At 42.5% G+C, this 25,265-nt stretch overlaps 1 protein-coding gene across 1 annotated transcript in view; it reads right to left on the minus strand.

Moving 5' to 3' along the window:
• The window catches only part of GLIS1 (GLIS family zinc finger 1), a 213,351-nt gene that overhangs the window by 70,749 nt on the left and 117,337 nt on the right, over positions 1-25,265 (minus strand). The window contains exons 3-4 of the mRNA XM_077453321.1: positions 14,803-14,980; positions 853-1,783 (exon numbers count right to left, since the gene is read on the minus strand). Coding sequence (XP_077309447.1) covers positions 853-1,783; positions 14,803-14,980 — 1,109 coding nt within the window. The remainder of the gene's footprint in view (positions 1-852; positions 1,784-14,802; positions 14,981-25,265) is intronic.

A 25,265-nucleotide genomic window follows, 5' to 3' on the forward strand; every position in this document is an offset into this window, starting at 1 on the left:
CTTTTTTGAGGCTGAAAGTGCCCCCCTCGGCTTATACTCGAGTCATCGCTGTCTGCCCGCTCGATCAGCGTGTCGAGCAGACAGACAGCGGCCATTCTGATTCAAAAGCCGCGCCTCCGGCTCCCCCTTCGCCTGTGATAGGCGGAACACTGAATTTCCCAGCAGCCTGTGTTCCGCCTATCACGGACTTCGTATCATCCTCGTACTACGGACGAGGATGATACGACGTCTGTGATAGGCGGAACACAGGCTGCTGGGAAATTCAGTGTTCCGCCTATCACAGGCGAAGGCGGCGGCGCAGCTTTTGAATTTTACAATGGCCGCCGACGAACGAAGAGGGCACGGGACGGAGGCAAGGCACAGGACGGCACGGCACGGGACGGGACGGGACGGGACCGGAGGCAAGGCACGGCGGCGAGGCACGGCGGCGAGGCACGGCGGCGAGGCACGGAGGCAAGGAGGCTCGGCACGGGACGGAGGCTCGGGACAAAGGCTCAGGACACAGGTAGGCTGGACACACACACACACACACACACACACACACACACACACACACACACACACACACACACGGATACACACACACACACAGGGATGGATGGATGGATGGAGACACACACACACAGGGATGGACGGACACACAGGGATGGACGGACACACAGGGATGGACGGACACACAGGGATGGACGGACACACACACAGGGATGGACAGGCATGTCTTACCCTCGGCTTATACACGAGTCAATAAGTTTGCCAGTTTTTTTGGGGGTAAATTGGGGGCCTCGGCTTATATTCGGGTCGGCCTATACTCGAGTATATACGGTATATTTTTTGGAAGATATGTGTACTCACCATGCACTTGTTTGGCTTCTCTCCAGAGTGAACTCTCATATGAATGAGCAACTTGTAACGAGCATTGAAAGGCTTAAATCGTCTTACACAGCCAGCCCAGAAGCATGTGAAATCTTCTCCTGTACGCTGGTCAATATGTGTCTTTTCAATGTGTCTCACCAGTTCCTCCTGCTGTTCATACAAAGCACTACAGTCTATCCAACGACACAGTTGTATACCTTCTGTTCCAAGCTTGTCCTGTTCATTGGTTAGTGTCTTAGGGGACATTGCTGAGGGAAGATGGAGGGGTGATAGAAGCCCCTGCTGATAGCTATCCTCTGGTTCTTGCTTTAGGAAGCTGAGCTTACTACAGTCATTTGGGGTGGTGTTGAGTTGGAGGTTGGCGGTGACCCCTGAGCAGGGTATGTGTACCTTTTCTGGGGGTTTTAGTTCACCCTCATCAGAACTAGAAAGGATACCCAAAGCAGAAGATGGCGACCCACAAAGACCTTCTGGCAGTGAAGCTTTCGGTGGGCTGCTAATAGGGACACTTCCAGAACTAAAGAGCACCCTTGTGGGTGATACACAAACCTTGTTCATATAGGAGGGCAGAGAGGTGTTTGAAGAATGAATAATTCCCACAATTTCAACGCTATCACGGGAGCATCCACTTCTCCCTGCAGATTGGAAGCGGGCAGATGGGGAATTGCCGCTGCCTGTCTCAGAGCCTGGAAAGGTACTGTGCACCGAGTCTAAAAAGTATGATGACAGACGGTTTTTAAGTCTATTTTGTGGAAGATTGTTGTCAGAAATGAGAGCCGCCCTTAGCTCTGAGATGCCAGACAAGCGAGAGGGTGAAGAGAGGTGTGAGAAGTCACAGAGACCCTCCTGCTTGATGCGGCTGGCAGAGTGCGTCCCATTCAAGCACACAGAGGTGTGGAGCCGTGCAGACCTGCAGGGAAAGAAGACAGAGAATGACCGTAAAAAAAAAAAAAGCTCACCAAAAGATTTGGCTACTATATAACACAACCTTTCCCAACGTATTTTTCCCTTGACAAACCCTTAAAATGATTTTCAGCTCCTAGGGAACCCCTGCAAAAAGTTATATCTACAGTTCACAATATATTGGAGTGATGAGTAAATTGTAGATACAGGAATAAACAGAATAATAAATAATGTGCTATAACGAATATATTTAAAGTGTTATCTACGCCCAAAAATGTAATATATTGCAGATTACTAGTGCTTGGTGTGGTAGCTGCAATTGTTTTATTTTTTTCAAACTTCTTTCGCTTTATTCTCACCTCATAATTCTGCAAAAAAAAAACACACCTTCTGTCTCTGGGTGGCTATGTCACCCCTTCACTGTATCTATGGAGGGAGCCATGGCTGTTACCCTAAATTGCTCTCCTGATATATAATATAAATATGAGCATATCTCTTCATCTCCATTACATGGGATGCAGTGCAATTGGTAGTTAGCTATATTCTTTAGCATATCCTACAGAAAGTGACAAGTAAACAGCATTTCTAGGAAGATAACAGGTATCTGCTGAAAATGTATGGGTTTAGTTATCTTTTACACCCCTTGTTGTACATGAATAAGTTATTTTCATCAATAATCCTAAAAAGAAATGAATATTAAAGTGTTACTAAACCCACAACAATAAAATCTGTTTGTATATGCAGATTAGCATGCTTGGTATACTGACTGTGGAACTTAAGGGGTTAATCCTCTGCATTGTGTAAAAAGGCTCTTTTGACACTGTATGGACAGAGCCTTCCCTCCTGCAAGGCCATATAATACAGTGAGGGTAGCCATCCTGCACATGTTCAGTTTAGTCTCTATTGCTGGAGAGAACATTTCCTGTTTCAGTTGAACTGTTCAGGTCACATGATATTGACATCACACATGTGGGCGTGTATACAGGCTGTAGTGTAAATCTCCTCCTACCTGAAAACTTTGGACTGGACAAACTGTGCAGTTAATCATGTGCCCGTGGTATACAGATAAGCAAAAAAGGTGTATAGTGGCAGTATATTAATGTGAAAAGATTTATAAGCTGTGAGCACTGTTGGGGGGGGGGGGGGGGGTTAGAGGGACTATTTGCATACTACTGGGTTTAGCTACACTTTAATAATTGTCAGAAATTGTAGGTCTTCTTACACTAGAGGCCAGGGGAGAAGTGCCCTCTTATCTTAGGCTGGGTTCACACTATTGTGAATTGGATGTGTATTGGATGCGGAATACCCACATCCAATTCGCAATATCAGGAGAATGTGACCGGCTCTCTATGGAGCTGGTTCAGATATCTCCGCTGCGGCTCTGGTGGGAATTTGCCCAGGAGTGTGTCTTTTGGTCCGTTTCAGGTCCTAATTCAGCCCAAAATTGGAGCTGAAATCAGACCTGAAACGATGAACCAGGATGCACCGGACCCCTGCTGGAGCCGCATCGACATCCAGTGTAAACCCAGCCTCAGTGGTATATTGCTGATTAGTGTAGAAGTGAACCTTTACATCGGATGCCAGTGGACAATTTCACTCGAACATTGATGGTCAGTGTCGGTGAAACATCAAGAGCCACCACTGCTCACAGCTCAAGGAACTCCAAGCAACCACTGGAAGAACACTAGGGTTCCATGGAACCCTCATTGAGAAAAGCTGATATAACTTAATCATTCCGTTCCTGTTATTACATATACTATATTTTCAAAAGTATTGGGACACCTGCCTTTACACGCACATGAACTTTAATGGCATCCCAGTCTTAGTCCATAGGGTTCCGTATTGTGTTGCCCCCCTTGCAGCTATAACAGCTTCAACTCTTCCGGAAGGCTGTCCAAAAGGTTTAGGAGTGTGTCTATGGGAATGTTTGACCATTCTCCCAGAAGTAAATTTGTGAGGTCAGGCACTGATGTTGGACGAGAAGGCCTGACTCACAGTCTCTGCTCTAATTCATCCCAAAGGTGTTCTATTGGGTTGAGTGCAGGCCAGCCAAGTTCCTCCACCCCAAACTCACTCATGCATGTCCTTATGGGTTATGGATTAGGGGGTTTATGGGGGGCGGTTGTTTTTCTGGGGTTGGGCTGGGTCCAATCATGTGCAGGCTAAAATGCTGTTTTTTATTTTCCTTGTATGTCCCCCTCGGATCTACAGGGACTTTACTTCCAAGTTATCTTAAGGAACTTCTAAGATTACAAAATTTACCTCGTTCCCTACGCTCAACTAATTTGAATTGTCTAGAGATTCCAAAAACTAGATTAACCACTTGAGATCCGCGCTATAGTAAAATGACGGCTACAGCACGGATCTCAATTTCCGGGACTACGTCTATTGACGTCGTCCCCTTTAAGAGTTCCCCGCGCGCTCCCGGGAGCGCGCATCGGGGAAAATCTGTGTTGGCCGTGTCCGCTGGACACAGCCAATCACAGATCGCTGTAAACGGCCAATCACAGCGGCCGTTTACAGCGCGATCGCCTCCTCCAATTGGTGATGATCTCAAATGTAAACAAATGAGATCATCACCCATTGCCGAATGTGTCTCCTCACACAGCGATAGCGTGTGAGGAGACAGCGAACCGTGAGTCAGCTTCTCTGCCAGTCAGTTACAAATAAAAAGTGCCAGTAAAACTCAAAAACCCTGCCAGTGCCCAGATCTACCCTGCCAGTGCCCAGATCTACCCTGCCAGTGCCCAGATCTACCCTGTCAGTGCCCAGATCTACCCCACCTGTGCCCACCTGTGCCCACCTGTGGCCACCTGTGCCCACCTGTGCCCACCTGTGCACCGCCAGTGCCCACCTGTGCACCGCCAGTGCTCCATCTGTGCACCACCAGTGCCCGCCAGTGCCCGCCAGTGCCCATCTGTGCACCGCCAGTGCCCGCCAGTGCCCGCCAGTGCCAATCGGTGCCCATCTGTGCCTCAGCAGTGCCCATCTGTGCCGCCTAAGCAGTGCCCATCTGTGCCACCTCAGCAGTGCCCATCTGTGCCGCCTCAGCAGTGCCCATCTGTGCCGCCTCAGCAGTGCCCATCTGTGCCCATCTGCTGCCTTATCAGTGCACATCCGTGCAATAAATCAGTGCACATCTGTGCCGACCTATCAGTGCCCATCTGCCGACCTATCAGTGCCCATCTGTGCCGCCTCAGCAGTGCCCATCTCTGCCGCCTCAGCAGTGCCCATCTACCGCCTCAGCAGTGCCCATCTGCCGCCTCAGCAGTGCCCATCTGCCGCCTCATCAGTGCACATCCATGCAATAAATCAGTGCACATCCGTGCAATAAATCAGTGCACATCTGTGCCGACCCATCAGTGCCCATCTGCCGCCTCAGCAGTGCCCATCTGTGCCGCCTCAGCAGTGCCCATCTGTGCCGCCTCAGCAGTGCCCATCTGCCACCTCAGCAGTGCCCATCTGCCGCCTCATCAGTGCACATCCATGCAATAAATCTGCACATCTGTGCAATAAATCAGTGCACATCTGTGCCGACCCATCAGTGTCCATTTGTGCCACCTCAAAAGCGCCCATCTGTGCCACCTCAAAAGCGCCCATCTGTGCCACCTCATCAGTGCCCATCAGTGCTACAATGGCTAAACGCGTCTTTTCCGCTGAGGAGGCGTACCAAATTATTTCCGCGGCCGACGAGAGCAACGGGGAGCTCTCCTCTTACGATTCCTTTTCGGATTCGGATTCTGAAGCCGACGTAACTTATGAGCCAGTCCTCAGCAGTGAAACACTGACTGATGAATCCGAGGAGGAAGATATCCGGCCCATCAAGCGAAGGCGTTCTAGTGAGGCAGTGCCGTCCACCAGCACCGCAGTGCCGTCCACCAGCACCGCAATGCCGTCCACCAGCACCGCAGTGCCCCAGCAAGAAAGGCCAAGTACCAGTGGGGTGTCATCTCAGCCCCAAAGGGTTAGGAGCCATGCTGGCCTTCCCTATGCCCTTCAGAACCCCTTGTGGCTTCCTCCTAATTCAGGAGAGGCCAATGTTCCCCCTTTCACCGCCCAGCCAGGAGTCCAGGTGGACACGGAGAATTTTAGCCCCATCGATTTTTTTAATTTAATTTTTACGGAGGACATGTTGGCGTCAATTCTGGCCCAGTGCAACCTGTATGCACAACAATTTATTTTTCAAAATCCGACCTCCTATTATGCCCGTCCCTACGAATGGAGAGACCTAACGGTGGAGGAGTTCAAGCTTTTTTTAGGCCTCACATTTAATATGGGACTCAACAAAAAAAAACAATTACGTACCTACTGGTCAACCCACCCCCTCCACCACTCACCGCTCTTCTCCGCGGTAATGCCCAGAACCAGATATCAGATGATCCTGAGGTTCTTACATTTCAGTGACAATTCCCAATGCCTTCCACGAAATGATCCAAATTATGACCGCCTTTACAAAATTCGACCAATACTAAATTATTTTTCTGAAATATTCCCCAAATTGTTTACCCCGGACCAACACATATGTGTGGATGAGTCCCTTATTAAATTTAGTGGCAGGCTTAGGATGAAGCAGTTTATGCCCAGCAAAAGGGCCCGCTATGGGGTGAAGGTCTACAAATTATGTGACCGAGCCACAGGGTACACATATTCATTCATGGTGTACGAAGGGAAGGACACCCAGCTGCAGCCCCCTAATTGTCCGGACTACTTGGGATCCAGCGGAAAAATTGTTTGGGACCTCATATACCCCCTACTGGATAAAGGCTACCACCTCTATGTAGATAACTTCTACACATCTCTGCCCCTGTTCCACAACCTTCACCGGAAGAAGACGCCAGCATGTGGCACTGTAAAAAAGAATCGGAAGGGCTTTCCTCAAAGTCTGGTGAACAAGAAGCTGCGGAAAGGAGAAACCGCAAGTCTAAGAAACAAGGAGGTTCTGGCAGTGAAGTGGAGGGACAGAAGGGATGTGTATATGTTGTCTTCTATCCACAACGATACCTTCGTGGAAATCCCCAGAAGGAATGGCCCCGTAAAGAAACCCAAATGTATTTCCGAGTTTAATTTGTTCATGGGAGGAGTCGACTTCAACGACCAAATGATGGAACCATATCTGGTCTCAAGACGGACATATCATTGGTACAAAAAAGTAGCAATTTATTTTTTTCAATTGGCCATTTACAATTCATATGTAATTTACAGCAACGCCACCCAAAACCCCAAACGTTTCTTTGGCTACCAGGAGGAAGTTTTCACAGCCCTTATTTTCCCAAACGGCCCACCAGAAAATATCAGATCAGACGTTGTTAGTCGACTCTCCGAGCGCCACTTTCCGGATAAAATTCCCCTCCACACCAACAGGCAAAAGACGCCAAAAAAGATGTAAGATGTGTACCAAAGCAGGAGTCAGAAGAGACACATCTTATTATTGTGCACAATGTCCTTCCCAACCAGGCCTCTGCATAGGCGACTGTTTTCGGCGTTACCATACTTCAATACATTTTTTGTGAAGTATGGTAAACATAATCCTCAGTTCCTGCCTTCATACACCTTCACACCCCTTATGCCACTGCCTGCTTTGTAACTGACCCTGGCTTGTTATTTGACCACTCTTATGCCTGCCGATTCTGTACATACCACTGCCTGATCTGGAACTGACCCTGGACTGTTATTCGACCACGCTTCTGCCTAACGATTCTGTACATACCTCTGCCTGATCTGGAACTGACCCTGGACTGTTATTCGACCATGCTTCTGTCTAACGATTCTGTATATATCTCTGCCTGATCTGGAACTGACCTTGGACTGTTTGACCACGATATTTGCCTGCCTCTTGGACTGATCTTGTATTCTGCAACTGGACTAGTGGGATTCAACACGGGGTCTCACATATGTGAGGGGCTCCAGTATAGTTTTTCTAGAAGAAGAAAACAATTTTCTTTGTTTTCTTATTCCTAGATTAGGGTCTGGAGACTCGGAGGCTTCAAAGAGATTTGGGAGGGAGAAGCCTCTACCCCTATCCCCATTCTGTCCTGAACGAGGCTCTACTTCTGTCTGCTGCCTGTAGGACTTACTGCCATCATGCCGCACTGACCACACCACAAGGACCTGCCTACTACCAGGACCAATATTTTTGGCACTGCTGACATCTCTGCACTAACCCTGGACTGTAATATGTACAGTATCCCTGCCTGCTGCCTGAAAAACTGTGTTCGCTGTTGCTGACCAAGTCCCTGCCTGCTGCCTGGACCAGTGATATCCTCCTGTGGACAACTGCGCTTCTAAAACCACAGGTAATCTTTTCTTTACCCTTTGCTCAGCATAATGTATTTGGGGGTGTAATTCCTGGTATGTGCAGGCTATGTGTCCCTGGAACGCCGACAGTGTTTCTTGCATGTTGCGCCTCTGTATTTGGCCAGGCTGTGTAAAAGTCTCACACATGTGGTATCGTTATACTCAGGAGGAGTAGTAGAACGTATTTTGGGGTGTTATTTTTGCTATGTAAATGCTATGCGTTGGAAATATCTTATAAACGGACAACTTTGTGTAAAAAAAAATGCGTTTTCATTTTTTTCCACATTTTCCGAAAACTTCTGGAAAAAAATGAACCATTGAAAAGACTCATCATGCCTTATAGATTATACGTTGGGGTGTTAGATTTCCAAAATGGGGTCATTTTCTGGACGTTTCCATTGCCCTGGTGTTCCAGGGCCTTCAAAACTGTAATAGGTGGTTGAGAAATGAAATGTGTAATTTATGCTCCTAGAACGCCTGAAGGTGCTACTTCAAAATTAGGCCTCTGTATGTGGTCAGGCTGTGTAAAAGTCTCACACATGTGGTATTGTTATACTCAGGAGGAGTAGTAGAACGTATTTTGGGGTGTTATTTTTGCTATGTAAATGCTATGCGTTGGAAATATCTTATAAACGGACAACTTTATGTTAAAAAAAAAATGCGTTTTCATTTTTTTCCACATTTTCCGAAAACTTCTGGAAAAAAATGAACCATTGAAAAGACTCATTATGCCTCATAGATTATACGTTGGGGTGTTAGCTTTCCAAAATGGGGTCATTTTCTGGACGTTTCCATTGCCCTGGTGTTCCAGGGCCTTCAAAACTGTAATAGGTGGTTGAGAAATGAAATGTGTAATTTATGCTCTTAGAATGCCTGAAGGTGCTACTTCAAAATTAGGCCTCTGTATGTGGTCAGGCTGTGTAAAAGTCTCACACATTTGGTGTCGTTATACTCAGGAGGAGTAGTAGAACGTATTTTGGGGTGTTATTTTTGCTATGTAAATGCTATGCGTTGGAAATATCTTATAAACGGACAACTTTGTGTAAAAAAAAATGCGTTTTCATTTTTTTCCACATTTTCCGAAAACTTCTGGAAAAAAATGAACCATTGAAAAGACTCATTATGCCTCATAGATTATACGTTGGGGTGTTAGCTTTCCAAAATGGGGTCATTTTCTGGACGTTTCCATTGCCCTGGTGTTCCAGGGCCTTCAAAACTGTAATAGGTGGTTGAGAAATGAAATGTGTAATTTATGCTCCTAGAATGCCTGAAGGTGCTACTTCAAAATTAGGCCTCTGTATGTGGTCAGGCTGTGTAAAAGTCTCACACATGTGGTATCGTTATACTCAGGAGGAGTAGGAGAATGTATTTTGGGGTGTGAAAAAAAAAAAAAAAATCGTAATTTTGCAAAGAATTATGGGAAAAAATGACAACTTAAAATAACTAACCATGCCTCTTACTAAATACATTGGAATGTCTACTTTCCAAAAAGGGGTCATTTGGGGGGCATTTGTACTTTCCTGGCTTGTTAGGGTCTCAAGAATGGAGATAGGCCTTAGTACATCAGATGTGATCTTTTTTTGCAAATCTTTATGATTTGCACCATAGCTTGTAGACTCTATAAATTTCACACAGATCATATAATATGCAAAAATTTGGGTTATTTTTACCAAAGATGTGTAGTAGTATAAATTGTGGCCAAAATTTATGAAGAAAAATTGCTAATTTGATAAATTTTGTCACAGAAACGAAGAAAAATTCATTTTTTTTCAAAATTTTCGGACTTTTTTCATTTATAGCGCAGAAAATAAAAAACCGAGAGGTGATCAAATACCACCAAAAGAAAGCTCTATTGGTATGAAGAAAATGACAAAAAAATCATTTGGTTACAGTGTTGCATGACTGAGTAATTGTCATTCAAAATGTGAGAGCACTGAAAGCTGAAAATTGGTCTGGGACTGAGGGGGGTTTAAGTGCCCAGTAAGCAAGTGGTTAAAAACCATGGGAGATAGGGCTTTTTGTGTTGTTGCCCCACGTTTGTGGAATGCTTTGCCTGATAGTTTGAGGGTTTTTCAGTCTACTGAAAATTTTAAAAAGGGATTGAAGACTTTTCTTTTTAGCAAATGTTTTTGAATTAAGTTTTTTTTTTTTTTTTTATTGTAACTGTATAGCACTTTGAGGTGTTTTGATGGAAAGTGCATTATAAATAAAATGTATTATTATTATTATTAAGTGCACTTGCAGTGCAAAGTGGATTTTCCTTTAGTAAATATCCCCCTATGTGTCCATGCACAATATGATGATTTCAGGTATATTTTGAGCTTAACATTTAGAGGCAGGAAAAAAAAACCTTCTGGTTTACGTTTTTGATTGGAGCTTTCTGGCGGAAAAAAACGTGAAACTCTCCTAAACTCCTTCTAAACTATGTACAAAAATGCTTTATATTAGCGTTTTTTTGGCAAAGGAACTGGTGTTTTTTAAGCCCAGTGTGCATGGATCTGTAATAAGTAAATGCTAATATTGTAGCTATTATTATTTTTACATTCTTAGAATTCTCCTTATCAGTATTATTCTCATAGTATTAGAATTAATATTACCTCCCTGGAATGGCTACTTAACAATTTTGTATGTATTATTATTACATCCCTGGTTATCTTTACTCATCAACACATTTTCATAGCTTCTGCTGTAATTACTATTTGTTGCATCTATCATGATTCTAATACCAACATCTTATTCTAGCAATACATCTTTACAGTCTCTGCTGAAATTGACCCAAATATCACTTTGCTTAATATTACCAACTCAAACTCACTTCTTCACAATTATGCACCTTTTCTATTACTTTATTGTTTACTATTATCTTATCTCTAATACGGATTTCCAATAAAACTTGTGTAATGGAAATAAGCAAAACTAAAAAAAATGCAGCTGAGATCATAAAGCTCCACTTGCATGGTCAGACTACAAAAAAAGTCACAACCATCTCAGAGATGTAAATCATAAAAAAAACAAAGCCCTTCAAATCTAGACAAAGAGCATCACCTAAAAATAAAGTTTACAATTTCACAACTACGCAGCACACAATGCAATATTCGTATTACAGTCCTCCTGAATAAATCCTAATGTAGCGAGGCTCTTACTAACACACTTACTGTTGCTTCCATCTACATCACACCATCCAGTACAGGTAGATCTATACAGTATTATTTTGTCTTTGATGTGGAACCTGACTGCTGAGACTAAGACGAGGCCATGAGACTAGGACAATGAACTTGCTCCTGTTCAATGTGTCTCTTCGTCCTGGGAAAAGCATGAGGGATGAGATGGAGAAAGAGGTTGAATTTCTGATGTACGAGCATCTCTCATCCCCTCATTATGGGAAGCACAATATGGTAACGAGTATCCGGGCTGACCTATAACCTATGCTTTATACTCAGCCTCCTAATTACTTTTGTTTTATAATTGCCCTCACTGACAGAAGATAAGGCTCTGTAATTACACTCATTTTTTGGTACTGAGATATTAACTGGACAATCCCATAACCCCAACTACACACCAACTGGCACCAATCCTCAATGATGCTAACTCATCAGCTACTCTGTCCTTATCACACAACCATTGAGTGTGAACCTGCAAAAAGCCCCGGCCGGCACTTTGGCCTTGTCTACCAGTTTTATTTGCAAGAATATGTACACTGCACAAGTCAGAGCACCTCTTCAAACTAACAATAAAGTATATCTGAAGCCAAAACTCTTTTTGCTGGTTTTATAGTGCCTTGAAAAAGTATTCACACCCCTTGACATTTTTTCCATTTTGTCATGTTAAAACCAAAAACGTAAATCTATTTCATTGGGATTTTATGAAATAGACCAAAATAAAGTGGCACATAATTGTGAAGTGAAAGAAAAATGATAAATGGTTTACAAATGAAAAGTGTGTGGTGCATTTGTATTCAGAGCCCCCCCCCCCCCCCCCCCGAGTCAATGCTTTGTAGAACCACCTTTCACTGAAATTATAGCTGCAGGTCTTTTTGGGGATGTCTCTACCAGCTTTACACATCTAGAGAGTGAAATTTTTGCCCATTCTTCATTGCAAAATAGCTCAAGCTCTGTCAGATTGGATCAAGAGCATCTGTGAACAGCAATGATCAAGTCTTGTCAAAGATTTTCAATTGGATTTAGGTCTGGACTTTGACTGGGCCATTCTAACACATGAATATGCTTTGATCTAAACCATTCCATTGTAGCTCTGGCTGTATGTTTAGGGTTGTTGTCCTGCTGGAAGGTGAACCTCCGCCCCAGTCTCAAGTCTTTTGCAGATTCTAACAGGTTTTCTTCTATGATTGCCCTGTATTTGGCTCCATCCATCTTCCCATCAACTCTGAACAACTTCCCTGATGGTAGAGACATACCCAAAAAGACTTGCAGCTGTAATTGCAGTTAAAGGTGGTTCAACAAGTATTGACATCTGGGGGGCTTTGTACAAACCCACGCCACACTTTTCATATATTTATTTGTAAAAAATGTTGAAAAAAATTTATAATTTTCTTATCCCTTCACAATTGTGTGCCATTTTGTGTTGATCTATCACATAAAATCTCAACAAAATACATTTACATTTTTGGTTGTAACATGACAAAATGTGGAGAATTTCACAGGTATGAATACTTTTTCAAGGCATTGTAGCTTAATGACTGACATTTGTGAAGATCTCGGTGCAGATGAAGGTAGGCAAAAGTAAAAAGAACCGTTACAAACTCTGCAAATTCAAAACATATCATGAAAAGGTGCATGAGCAGAAGTCACAGTAAGATCTTACACCCAGAGATACAGGTAGCTGAAGTTATTTACTTGTCCTTTAAAATGTTGACCTTACTCATCTTATGTCTTCCTAGTGGTCATTCAGAATGCACTTTTAAACTGGAATAGTCATCGGGAGGAGGAAATGAATGGAGCCAAGCTTGACTTTTACAGCAAAAGTTATGATCTGCATACCACTTTACCTGTATATTTAGACTTACTGATGCTTAGGGATCTATGTATAAAAAATAGGCCACAGAGATGTCTTAATCATTCACACAGGTGCCACAAATGATCAATATATTGTTTCTAATATGATTATCTTCTATGATCGTCAGTTATATGAAGTGGCCATAAAATGGTATCTTCCTGAAATACACCATTACAAATCGACATTATACCCTCCCTAGATAGGGCTGATGAACATATAGTCATAACTTAAAGAGCCAAACAAAAAGTACCCTCTACTTGGGACTTTTTAGGGCATCAATCACTTCAATGGTATATAAAAAATATATATTTTACTGAAAAAAGGTTAAAAATATGTTCCATAACAAAATACAATATAAGGAGAGAGGCAGTTAACATAACAGATCACCATTAGATCAATCAACACATCTGGTTTGATGAAGACAATATTATCCCAATGCGTTTCGAATTTTAACAAATTTAAATCTTTTCTTCTTTAGGGGCAATTAAATGTCAAAAGATAGTTATCCGGTAAGGTGAGAGAAATTGCATATGAAACTGCATCAATACTTTAAAAGGGAAGGTTTATCCTTTGCTGCTGTAGATCACAAGAGGAGCGGTAAACAAGGGGGGCCCCTCCACCAGAGCGCCCAACCTCCCCAGCGGTAAACAAGGGGGGCCCCTCCACCAGAGCGCCCAACCTCCCCAGCGGTAAACAAGGGCGGCCCCTCCACCAGAGCGCCCAACCTCCCCAGCCACTGAGGGATAAGAGGTCCCCACCACCTGGTGCCTATTAGTTGTACAGGGTCGTCAAAATTAGAATTTCCTAAACATGTAGAGAGGCACAGAAAAGTATTCTAATAATAGGACATCAGGCCCATTGGATTTCAAGATAGGGTTCACTGAGATAGGGATATTACTGCTAAAAACCTATTGAAGATTGAACAATTCCCCAAAAAAGGATGAGAGTATGAAACTAAATCAATCCTGATATTCAGCAAGTATCTGAGGGATATAAAATTATATCTCAAAGGTAACACCAAATGGAATGCCTCTGGAATCCAAACCAGCTTGGCAGTAGTGGAGCAGCAATTAAGTCATAACTTAAAGAGGAACTTCATTTAAAAAGAGAAGTTCTGCTGGTTCCCTTCTTCCTCCCAGCCTGTGACTAATTTACAGGGGGGAGGGGGGGGGTTGGGAGGTAAGTACCCATTTTTAGCACTACCCTCGCCTAGGTGAGGTGCCTAGGCAAGGATAATGCCCCCTGCTGTACCCTGCCAGCTCTCGCATGCACAGCGGGGATCTGGCTGTAGTTCCTCAGGAAGTCACAACCGACTTCCATATTCAAGATGCCAGCGGGGGCCAGCAGCAAGAAGAACCAGTTGCAGGAAGACAGCCCTGAACTTCAGGCATTGGTAACTACCCGATTTTTAAAAGTCAGCAGCTACAGTATTTGATCTTCTGTACAACCACCGTCCCCATACATGGATCAAAATTTGTCTGGTCCCTGCTAAACAAGCCACATTTAAATCCATGTATGGCCAGCTTAAGACACACATACAACATCCATACTGCAATTTTTTTTATTCATAGACCCCTTTGTATTTTCTACACATACTGTATGCTCAGTCTAAATTTTCCAGGTTTGTGTTCACAAGTTTATATATGTATGCATATTCTATAATGAATTATTTGTAGCACATGTTGGAGAGGAATCCTTATCAGAATGTATATATATTACCTGTTGTCAACATACTCCGTAGTGGCAGCACCCTCGTAGCTGCTCATATGGTCACCAAAAGTTGCAGAATTCCCAACCTGGCATAAAAAGCTCTCTCTGCCCTCCAGGATCTCACTGGTCATTCCTTCAATTCCCATCATGCTCTTCTTCAAATTATACTGTGCAAATCCTCCATTCACTGAAAGAGAGACAAATTCTATAATCTTTACATTTAGTATCAGTTGTCATATTTAATAGAAGAAGCAGTTATGTTTTTTGATTTGTTCATGATAGACCTAATTCAGTAATTAAAACTGTTAAACCAGGTATCAATATTTTTGCATAGTTACATTGGTACAGCTTATAACCATTTAAAGTGGTTGTAAAGAATCACCTTGTAAAACAATCCGTTCGGTTTAACTACTGGCTTACTGGACAGTGGGGACTTAAACACCCTTCCTGCCCAGGGGCCAATTTTCAGCTTTCAGCGCTGTCACACTTTGAATGACAAATGCTATACTGTACCCATATGACATTTTTATCATTTTTTCACACAAATAGATTTATCTTTTAGTGGTATTTAATCACTACTGGGGTTTTTATTTTTTGCTAAACAAACGAAAAAAGACCAAAAAAAAAAAAACTAAACATTTTTCATAGTTTGTTATAAAATTTTGCAAACAGGTAATTTTTCTCCTTCATTGATGTGCGGTGATGAGGCTGCACTGATGGGCACCGATAGTCAGCACTGATAGGCACTGATAAGGCCGCACTTATGTTTACTGTTGAGGTGGCACTGGTGGGAACTACCGCACTGATGAGGCTGCACTGATAGGTGGCACTGAAAAGCGCTGAAAGTTGGCACTGATGGGTACTGGTAGGTGACACTGATAGGCAGCACTGATAGGTGGCACTGATGATGAGGCACTGATGTGCACTGATTGGGAGCACTCATAGGTGGCACTGGTGGGCATTGATGGGTGCCACTGGTGGGCACTGCTTAGCAGTGCTGATATGCACTGGTAGGTGGCACTGGTGGGCACTGCTTAGCAGCAGTGGGTCTGGAGTGTACAGGTTCTGTTTTCATCACGTGATCAGCTATCATTGGCTGACAGCTGATCGCATGGTAAGGAGCCGGGATCTGCCCCTTACTCTGATCTGTGATCAGCCAAGTCTCATTGACTCGCTGATCACAGAGCAAGACACACGTGCCCCACAGGGCCATGCAGGCAGCTTATGCACAGGAGGATGTACATGGACGCCCATGCTGTGGCTGTCTTTCAACTATAGGTTAAAATTGAAATGAAAGGCAGAACATTTGTGTATTCATATGAAAAAAACATTATAAATACCCCTTTCTTCCCTTTGTTTATAAGTGATCACATTCCGTCTGTTCTCAGCTGCATAAGAGCTGGTTCACACCACAAAACGTCTGGTGCATTTTGATGTGTTTTTGATGCGTTTTACTGCATTGCAGTACAGTCCAGTGCAGGAAAAATGCAGCATGTTCTACTTTTTATTTCTGGAACTGGAAAGCCCTGGAACTGACTGCACTGGTGTGAACTATGCCACTGGAAACTATATAACCTGCTTTCCATGCGTTTTTGTTGCAGAAAAAAAAACGGTCTGGACTGCATGTGGTGTGAACTGGCCCTAAGAGCTGGGGGAGGAGAAGCGACTGAACACTCATCTTCCCAGTAAAAGGCTGTCAGGGTGGGATGTGTCAGGACAAGTCTAATCAATGGAAGAGAGCAGTCTGAGTTTCCAGCATAGCTAGATGGTGTGCTCTCCTGTTCAGTGTGGTCAGTTTTAATAGAAAAGCAGTGGGACTGGCAGGAACAAAGAAAACAATACAAAAAGAACGGGATACTTTTTTATACAAGTACATGGTAAGCCACATATCAGGAATAAGAATTGCTGGGGTAAGCATGCAACTTTTGGAAGCTGGAATTCCCTGTAGTAGGCATCGCTGATAGAGTGATTACCTTTGGCTTCTGGGTCCCATGATGAGCAGCTCCCCTGCTGCTTCCTGAACACAGGAGGTCACTCAATAAACAAAGGTGGCATTCAGGGAACACTTTGTACCTTTTCAATGAATGCAAAGCATTTTCTGATTGGATGAAGTAGAGATCCTGACATCACCATCTCTCCACCTTGTCCAATCATGCTTTGTAACACATGCCATTGATGTACATTTCAATCCCTTTTCATTGATTTTAAGGTGTAAATCCAACCTTGGTGGTCAATAGGACAATTATAAGACAACAAATTGTATTTTAAAGAAAGGAAGAGATATGAAAAAACTTTCCGGGAATTATCAGGGTACATTTTCAAATAAAGTCATGATATTAGAAAATGTAATAGTTCTTCTGTCATGTAAAACTGGCCATAGATGGATAAAAATGAGAAGGAAAATTCCTACAAAAATTCTCTGGACATTCTCAGAACATTCAAATGTCGTACCAAAAATTGTGTTTGCTTTTAACATTTGGTTTTGGAATGAATGGACTTTTACCGAAATAAAAACCACATACAGTTTGAAAATTGTTCATTTGAGAAAATGTTTCCATCATGCGCCTTTTTTTTTTGTAATTCTTTTATTTATTTAATGCGGAAGAAATAACAGGCACATGGACAATCATAATAAAACATACAGAATTTCAAACATAGAGCTTACAGTATCACTCAGGTGGGACATATATAGAGACCACCCCCAACACAGGCTTAAAACGAAACAAGAAAAACATTCCCAGACCGGGGGCTAGAGTCCTTCTCCAGACCTCCAACATCAATTAGCAAACCAATCCCACCTAGGTGAGCAGCCATCATGCGCCTTTGAATTGGTCGAAATCCACAGATTTGACCCCACTAATGGAGTTTCCCTCCTCCTGATTATATCAAACTTCACTTGTCAAATATTACACACTTGTATATATTTTTGTTTTGTTCTGTTTTCCGGATATTATTTGTATCTTGTCCTTGTATTTCAGATAATATCCAGTTTGTTCCTCCTGAAGAAGTCTCCTTTCCCAGTTGACATCAACTGTGACATCATCCCACATGAGCAGGCTGGTGCTCACTGCCTCCACGTTTGTTTCATGCTGACCTAAAGCTACCTATTTGTAAGTGTATACTGGATTTTTTAAATAAATGTTTTAAACGTATTACACTACGAGGCTCTCCTCTTCTCTTCAAACATTTTGGGAGCACTGCTACCGGATACTAAGCATTGGTTACTTTGGAGTCACCATTACCCTTCCCGTGAATCAGATCTCTCCTCCAGCCTGATCGCTGAGTTCCTTGGATTTTAATCAAGCACATGTGACCTCTATGAGCTGAGATCCACGGTTTCTGGTAAGAGGAGAGTGTGTATGGTGAAGGGAATATTTGCACATCGTTTTTTGTTTGGATCACATTAGTCGGATTAACCCCTTTTTTTATTGATCAATTACCCATTTGGGTTTGGATTTTGTCAACGCTTTGATGTAGAGTTTGTGTTTTTTGTAGACTCGTATATGTCCACTTTTCTTCTATTTATTTAATATTTTTCTTCACAGGTTTATGCTTGAAACGTTTACATTCATATGTTGTTTTTGATATTACTTGCACCATTTATGTGTGGTTCAGACACTATTTTCTGGTACAATGTTTTTATTGAAATAAAAAAAAAAAAGGGAAGAACCAGGTCACAAATTCCCGCTCAGGGGATATGAACATAAAACATAAGAAAGAGGTTCACTTAAAAGTGCAAAATAGAACATACTGTATGTTATGAGGGTTTAGATTATAGACCGACACTGGCCCACCAACTGGAGCCGGGGGCCAGTGCGTTATGCCCGAGTCATGAGACCCAGGTGTCAGACGCTATTTTCATTCATGATTTTCACCATTTATTTGATATTAGATTAGTGCACCTATCTTTTTAATATTATTTTATTCTATGTGAATTGTCTCTGAGGTACCGAGATAGTCAATTTCTTCCTATTCTCTTGGAGACTGTTAGAGGAACTTAGAGGAACTGTCTCCTTTCCAATTTCGCATTTGTTATCTGGGTGATGGTACCCCTATTTGGTATTTGAGTGTAACCCTTTTAGAGGCTTGTCCTTGATATCTGACCCCACTAACCAACTTTCTTAGAACCTTCTTTTCCTAAGAATTTTCCTTCAAAGTTCTACCCATTTATGGCCAGCCTAATATCTCTATTGGTTTACAGAATCAACCCAGGAAATAGATGTTGGGGCCACCTGGACATGTCCAATGTCTTTATTATCCCTCCAAATGTCTTTTTATCTGACATAGAAGAAAAAAACGTGCGAGGCTCGACTCCTTGGGGCGTTTTTCTGCAGTTGTGGTTTTGATTAGAAAACAGATCTGTAAATATATTGCGTATGTCAGAGCTCAGAACATGTCCTTATGACAAATGATCTGTTTCCTGAGGCTTACAGTTTTGCTTTCTTCAAAAGAAATGATTAAAATAATGGCTGCCTCCAACTCACCAAGTCATTTTCACGTTTTATAAATACCCCAATCCTTTCATGACTGCATATCTAAACATGCCTTATAGGCAGAAATCTGTTTGGTTGCATGATAACACCCCACACTGAATGACTGGCCTGACATTCATGGTTGTGCTTAATCTTGCAGTTATCAAATGCATATGAGAAAGCAATCTAAAAGCAGTAGCAGTGATAATATTTTTCTATTGCATTCCTTGGGTTTTTGGGTCACTACAAGGGTCAGTTCATCACAACAGGGTAACCACTACTGACATATTCAGTGTGAAATGCTCCAGGTTGAGACAGATTCTCTTCAAATTTAAAGCAGGGCTCCTGTTTGCATTCTTTAAATACCGTTTTCTAGATATTCAAACATCGAAAACGTATTCAATACTCACCTTGCCTTCAGTGCCATATCCCCCATCCAGTGCTGCCAGTCCTCTTCATTCAACCTACTTCCAGTGAGTCCAGGTTGTCATAGACACACCCCCTGGGAGTGGGCTGGGCTCACAGGAAAATGATGCACAAAACTGCATCTATTTGAGTCTGCTCAATGCACCATCCAGGATTGCACACCATTGGAGAAGAGGAAATAGAACCCCATGAATCAAGTGACTGGCCAGAAGACAACTGATGTAGGTATACTAATTAAAAAAAAATTAGGGAATTAACCACTTGACCTCTGGAAGATTTACTCCCCTTCATGACCAGGTCATATTTTGTGATACTGCACTGCGTTAATTTAACTGACAATTGCGCGGTCATGCAACGCTGCAACCAAATACAATTTATGTAATTTTTTTTCCCACAAATAGAGCTTTCTTTTGGTGGTATATGATCACCACTGCAGTTTTTATTTTTTGCGATACAAACAAAAAAATGCTGACAATTTTGAAGAAAATATATATATGTTTTACTTTCTGCTATTAAACATATCCAATAAAAATAAAAAAATATAATTTCTTTGGGCCAATATGTATTATGCTACATGTTTTTAGTAAAAAAAAAAAAAAAATCTCAATAAGCATATATTGATTGGTTTATGCAAACGTTATAGGGTGTACAAACTATGGTATATATTTATTGAATTCTTTTTTTATACTAGTAATGGCAGTGATCAGTGACTTATAGCAGGACTGCAATATTGCGGTGGACAGACACTGACACTTTGCGGGAACCAGTGACACTAATAAAGTGATCAGAGCTCAAAATATGCACTGTCACTGTACTAATGGCAATGGCTGGAAAGAGGTTAAACATCTAGGGCGATCAAAGCGTTAACTGCGTGCCTAACCAGTGTTTTTGTGTACTGTGTTAGGTGCTTTTACTAGGGGAAGTGATGTTTTTTGTCCCTCAAATAATGAGAAGGCAATCCCATCTCAGGATACCGATCGAACGCTTATTGTTCTCCATCTGGAGGTATCTAGTCACTAAGATTAACATCAATTTCACAACATAATTGTCTATTTAGAAGATTCACCAGGATTATGGGCACTCATGACTATTGTCACTAATTTATCACTTTGATTTGGACTTTTTTTGATGTATACACCCTCATTTTGGATTTAAATTGCTGTGTTTACTTTTTACCAATGATTTGGATGATTTCACCTCAATATTAATGTGTTAGAAGCGAACGCGGATCACTTTTATTATTATGTGAGCAGACTGCAGTTCCTCTTTAGGTTCACATTTAAATGAATTATGCCGCAATCACTCAACTCCCCCCTAAACACCAATTCTTTGTGAAAACTCTTTGTCAGATGAGATGATACATGTTTGGACCTCCATCCTTAACTAACACAATAAAAAACTCTGTTACAGGTACCATCAATAAGCAAAGAAGTGATGGAGGTGCTACCATAAGATATATCAGTTTCCTCTCTCTGTAAGCTGGGACAAGGCTGATCCCGTACATGTAAACGTTGATGAAAGTTATCTTCCACCCTTTGTCCTGACAGAAATGATTTGAACGTTTGACAGTGGAGAGTTTCATGTGACATGGGTCATAGAGGGAAAACACTGAGTCCGGCTCACTGAATTGATGCTCCTCTCCAGATGACAGCTGTTACTATGAGCGTACAGAGCTTGGATGAAAGGTCATGTTATCTAGCCAAATAGTAAATGCTACGAAAACAAAAAACACACTCAGTCTGCTAGATCACAAGGATTGGAGTGGCTTAAAAAGGAAAATATAATCATTTTTGGTCATTTTTATTGATTACACATTCATAATAATATGTTTTAATATATTATACATTTTTTTGATAACTTTTTTTTACATATAATAATTTTTCATACATTTCATTCTTCTGAGCATCCCTATTGGTCAGTGAGAATGCTTATCACATTATAGCGGGATTAGGGTTGAAAGGCAGGAAGAGGTAGGGCCAAGCCTAATTTTTTTATTTTTAGAAAAGTCAACAGCTTCACTTAATTTGGCTATATATATATATATATATATATATATATATATATATATATATATATATATATATATATATATGTAGCGCCGGGTCCTGAAGAGCACAAGCTGTGGTTTTTGAAATTTAAGGTTACACCTAAACTGCAGTTTGGTTTGGGTACAATTCTTCTAAATTTGGACCTCAGCATCAGTCTGACTGGACTATAGGATGTTCTGCCTGGCCATAGGGGACACTGTCTCTTCTGGCAAGCATGGAACCACAGTCTGGTTGGGTGCTTTAAAGTTACTTTCTCTCGGAGCCCGCCCAGTGGGAGTGTCACTCTTGCTGTGCTTTCTGGGAGAGGGTACTTAAGATGCGGATGTCACGTGGTTCGGGGTTCCGGTCCAGAAGGATGTTCTGACTCCATGGTCCTGGTCCTCCTGACCAGCCCCCAGGAAGGCTTTGGCCTGTGGTGCAGATTCACCCGACTATATGTCTTGGCGCTGGCTAGCCCGAGGCAAGGAAACTAAAGAGAGGATTCTGATGTGTTTGGGTGTCATCTCCGGTCATGGAAAGGCCCAGTAACTTCGTAGCCATCCAGGGGAGGACTCTTCAGGAGAAGGCCACGTACGGGTTGGTTTCTTAGCAAGAGCCTGGAGGGGCTGAAGTACCTAAGTGAATCCGGTCTCGTGGATATCGCCAGGCTGGCTAAAAGATTATCCAGGTATCACACGAGTGTTCTTCAAGTTTAGTTTCCTGCATGTTCTACAACAACGTCTGTGGCAGAGACTTGTTCCTGAGTTAAGCACCTTGTTGGCTGCTAGGCCTTGTGAGAGAGGGACTATCCAACTTGAGTGAACATCCAGTTGTGAATTGCTATTCTCTGGATTTAGTCAAAGTAAGCAAGTCCTTCATTATTGACTTTGACACTAAGAGTACCTGAACTTTCTTCCTAACCCTCTGATCCTATTTTAAGGTTTGTTGACTATGTTTTTTTGCAAATAAAATTCCCTTTATGCAGATCTGGCGTCAGTCTCTAAAGTTACTGGGCCCTCTACCACGGGATCCCCTAGACGAAAATCGAGGAGAAGGTAACGGTAAGCCCAATTTAAACCAGCAGCTCCTTTGGGGGCAGTGCTATATATATATATATATATATATATATATATATATCCATAACATTATAACCATTCATCATAACTGGTCAAGGGATGGACTCCACTAGACCACTGAAGATATGCTGTGTTACCCGTCAGTAGAAGATCCTTTATGTCTGGTGAGTTCCAAGGTGGATCAGACTTCTTTTTCCAGCACATACAACAGATTGGATTGAGATCTTGGAGTCAATACCTCAAACTTGTTGTGTTCTTCATAAGGGGAGAAACCAGGAAGCGCCACCTGAGTGTAGTATTAAAAACTGCTTTAATGACAAGGTAACAAAAACTCACAAGAAGTAAGAAAATAAGAGGCTCATCTGTATACATGTGTGCGTCTGGAGGTCCCTGGATCACTGTGTGTGGCTGTGTGATGTTTCCGGTCGCTCTACACATCCTGTGGCCACCAGGAGGGAGCCAGAACCGGCGACGAACACTCGTGGATGACGTCACGGGTCACAGGAGTACATCCTGGGGAACGTCCACAAAGAGGGAGAAAAGAGCTAGCAGGCTACGTGCTCGAAGCTTCAGCTCCTTCTATTGGCCTCCAAACATGTATACAGATGAGCCTCTTATTTGCTTACTTCTTGTGAGTTTTTGTTACCTTGCCATTAAAGCAGTTTTTAATACTACACTCAGGTGGCTCTTCCTGGTTTCTCCCCTTTGTCTTCTTCTATACAGAATCAGCTTTCTGAGGATATCAGCCGCCACTGCCCTGCCATTACCTTATTATTTTAATCCTTTTAATTCTGTAATTGGAAACTTTTAACATCCGAATCCCTGACCTCACTATGGACTTATGATATATGAATTTTGATTTTTCTTATTCATATTCACCTGTATTTGTGCTGATAGTTACTGTTACCTTTTGTTGTGTTCTTCAAACCATTCTTCAATTGATCAGCCAAGGCCATCTTCTTCCATTGCTCCATGAAGGCAAACATCTAGATTAACAGCTGAAATATGTAAGATCCTTTCACATAGGCATTCCGTCAGCCTGATTTCGGCCCGTGATTAGACTGCAATGTATCCCTATGTGTGTCCATTTATATCCGTTTACATCTGGGTCTGCTCAGGTTCGTCAGACTAAATGAAATAGGATGGCATCCAGGTCTGCTTTTGCAGACCTGAATGGATGTAAACGGATATAAACAGATGCGCATATGTTTATATCCAACTTCCCATAGAGGTTACAAGGGGAATCGGAACAGACAAGAGTTTCATTCTTATCTGATCCAGCAGGGGATCAGTCTTGGAATCCCTGCTGAGACAGAATGGAGGTGCCCCTATGAAATAGACTGCACAGCCAGGATCTGATCTCATTTTTCTCTAGTGCATTTTAATCATTACAGCTTGGTCAGTGACCAACCCCACACTTCGGATGAATAGCAGGAGGCCAGCTCTGTACCGTTATAACATAACTTCATGTGTACTGTGCCATGTAGTAACACCTGACTGGCTTACATTCCTCTCCCAGTCTGTATCTGTCAGGAACCTTGAGTAGCAACTGTTCATTTTCATACAGCAGGTGCTTATTTTCACACATACCCGTGAGCACAGGCGTTTAACAAGATGTGGAAGTACAAGCATGCATGCGCAAATGCTTCTGGTGGCCTATTTAAACCTGCGATTGGCCTAGCCTCATTGCTGGATTGTCTTCAGCTTTGATCCCTATGTTCCATACTCCTGAAAACACACCGATCTTGCTACTGACACAGCTATGTCTAACAACTCAGATTTCCCTTGTCTGTTATGTCTACTACTGATTTGTGTAACCGACCACGGACTGGACTTTTGACTTTGATTCTGCCTGCTGATTTTGTACCCTGCTGTCAGCACATTGCTGACCCCTGCCTGTCTGTGACCTGGATTTTGATTATGATTCTATACCTACCTGCCTGGCTTTTTCCAAAATGTAGCTTGTCACCTGACTCCTTGCTTTTGCTCATCCAACCTCAGTATTTCCAAGTTCAAGTTCGCTAAACCAACTTTATGGCACCTGTGCCCTTCCGCTGCCTTAGCAGTCCCTGTCTCCACCAACAGGGGTGGTTGGACAAAAATTGTGCAAGAGGCCACCCTCTTCATCTCAGGCTTTACAGTCAGGTGCAGTATCGGGCAATAGGACGATGTCTTATTGGATGAAACGCGCTAGGAAGGTCCCTGGAGACACAGGCATGCTATGAGCCACAGCAGTTCATGTATTTTATACTTTGATGCTCGTTTTTATCTACCTGTTGTAAGTACAACTTTAATAAATTGTTTCATATTCCTCTACGGGCTTCACTATGTACCGCTTTTTTTTTATACTGGTGGCATCGTCCCTATGATGGGGGAATGTGCATAGTGAACCTGAATACTGGATGTCCTGAGTAAGCCCTATTTGGGGAGAAGTGATTGATGCAAGCCCTTTCATTGGTGCTGCCACAGCG

This window comes from Lithobates pipiens, unplaced genomic scaffold (assembly GCF_037356315.1).
Source record: "Lithobates pipiens isolate NorthernLeopardFrog02 unplaced genomic scaffold, aLitPip1_a1.2 Scaffold_23, whole genome shotgun sequence".
Taxonomy (NCBI): Eukaryota; Metazoa; Chordata; class Amphibia; order Anura; family Ranidae; genus Lithobates; species Lithobates pipiens.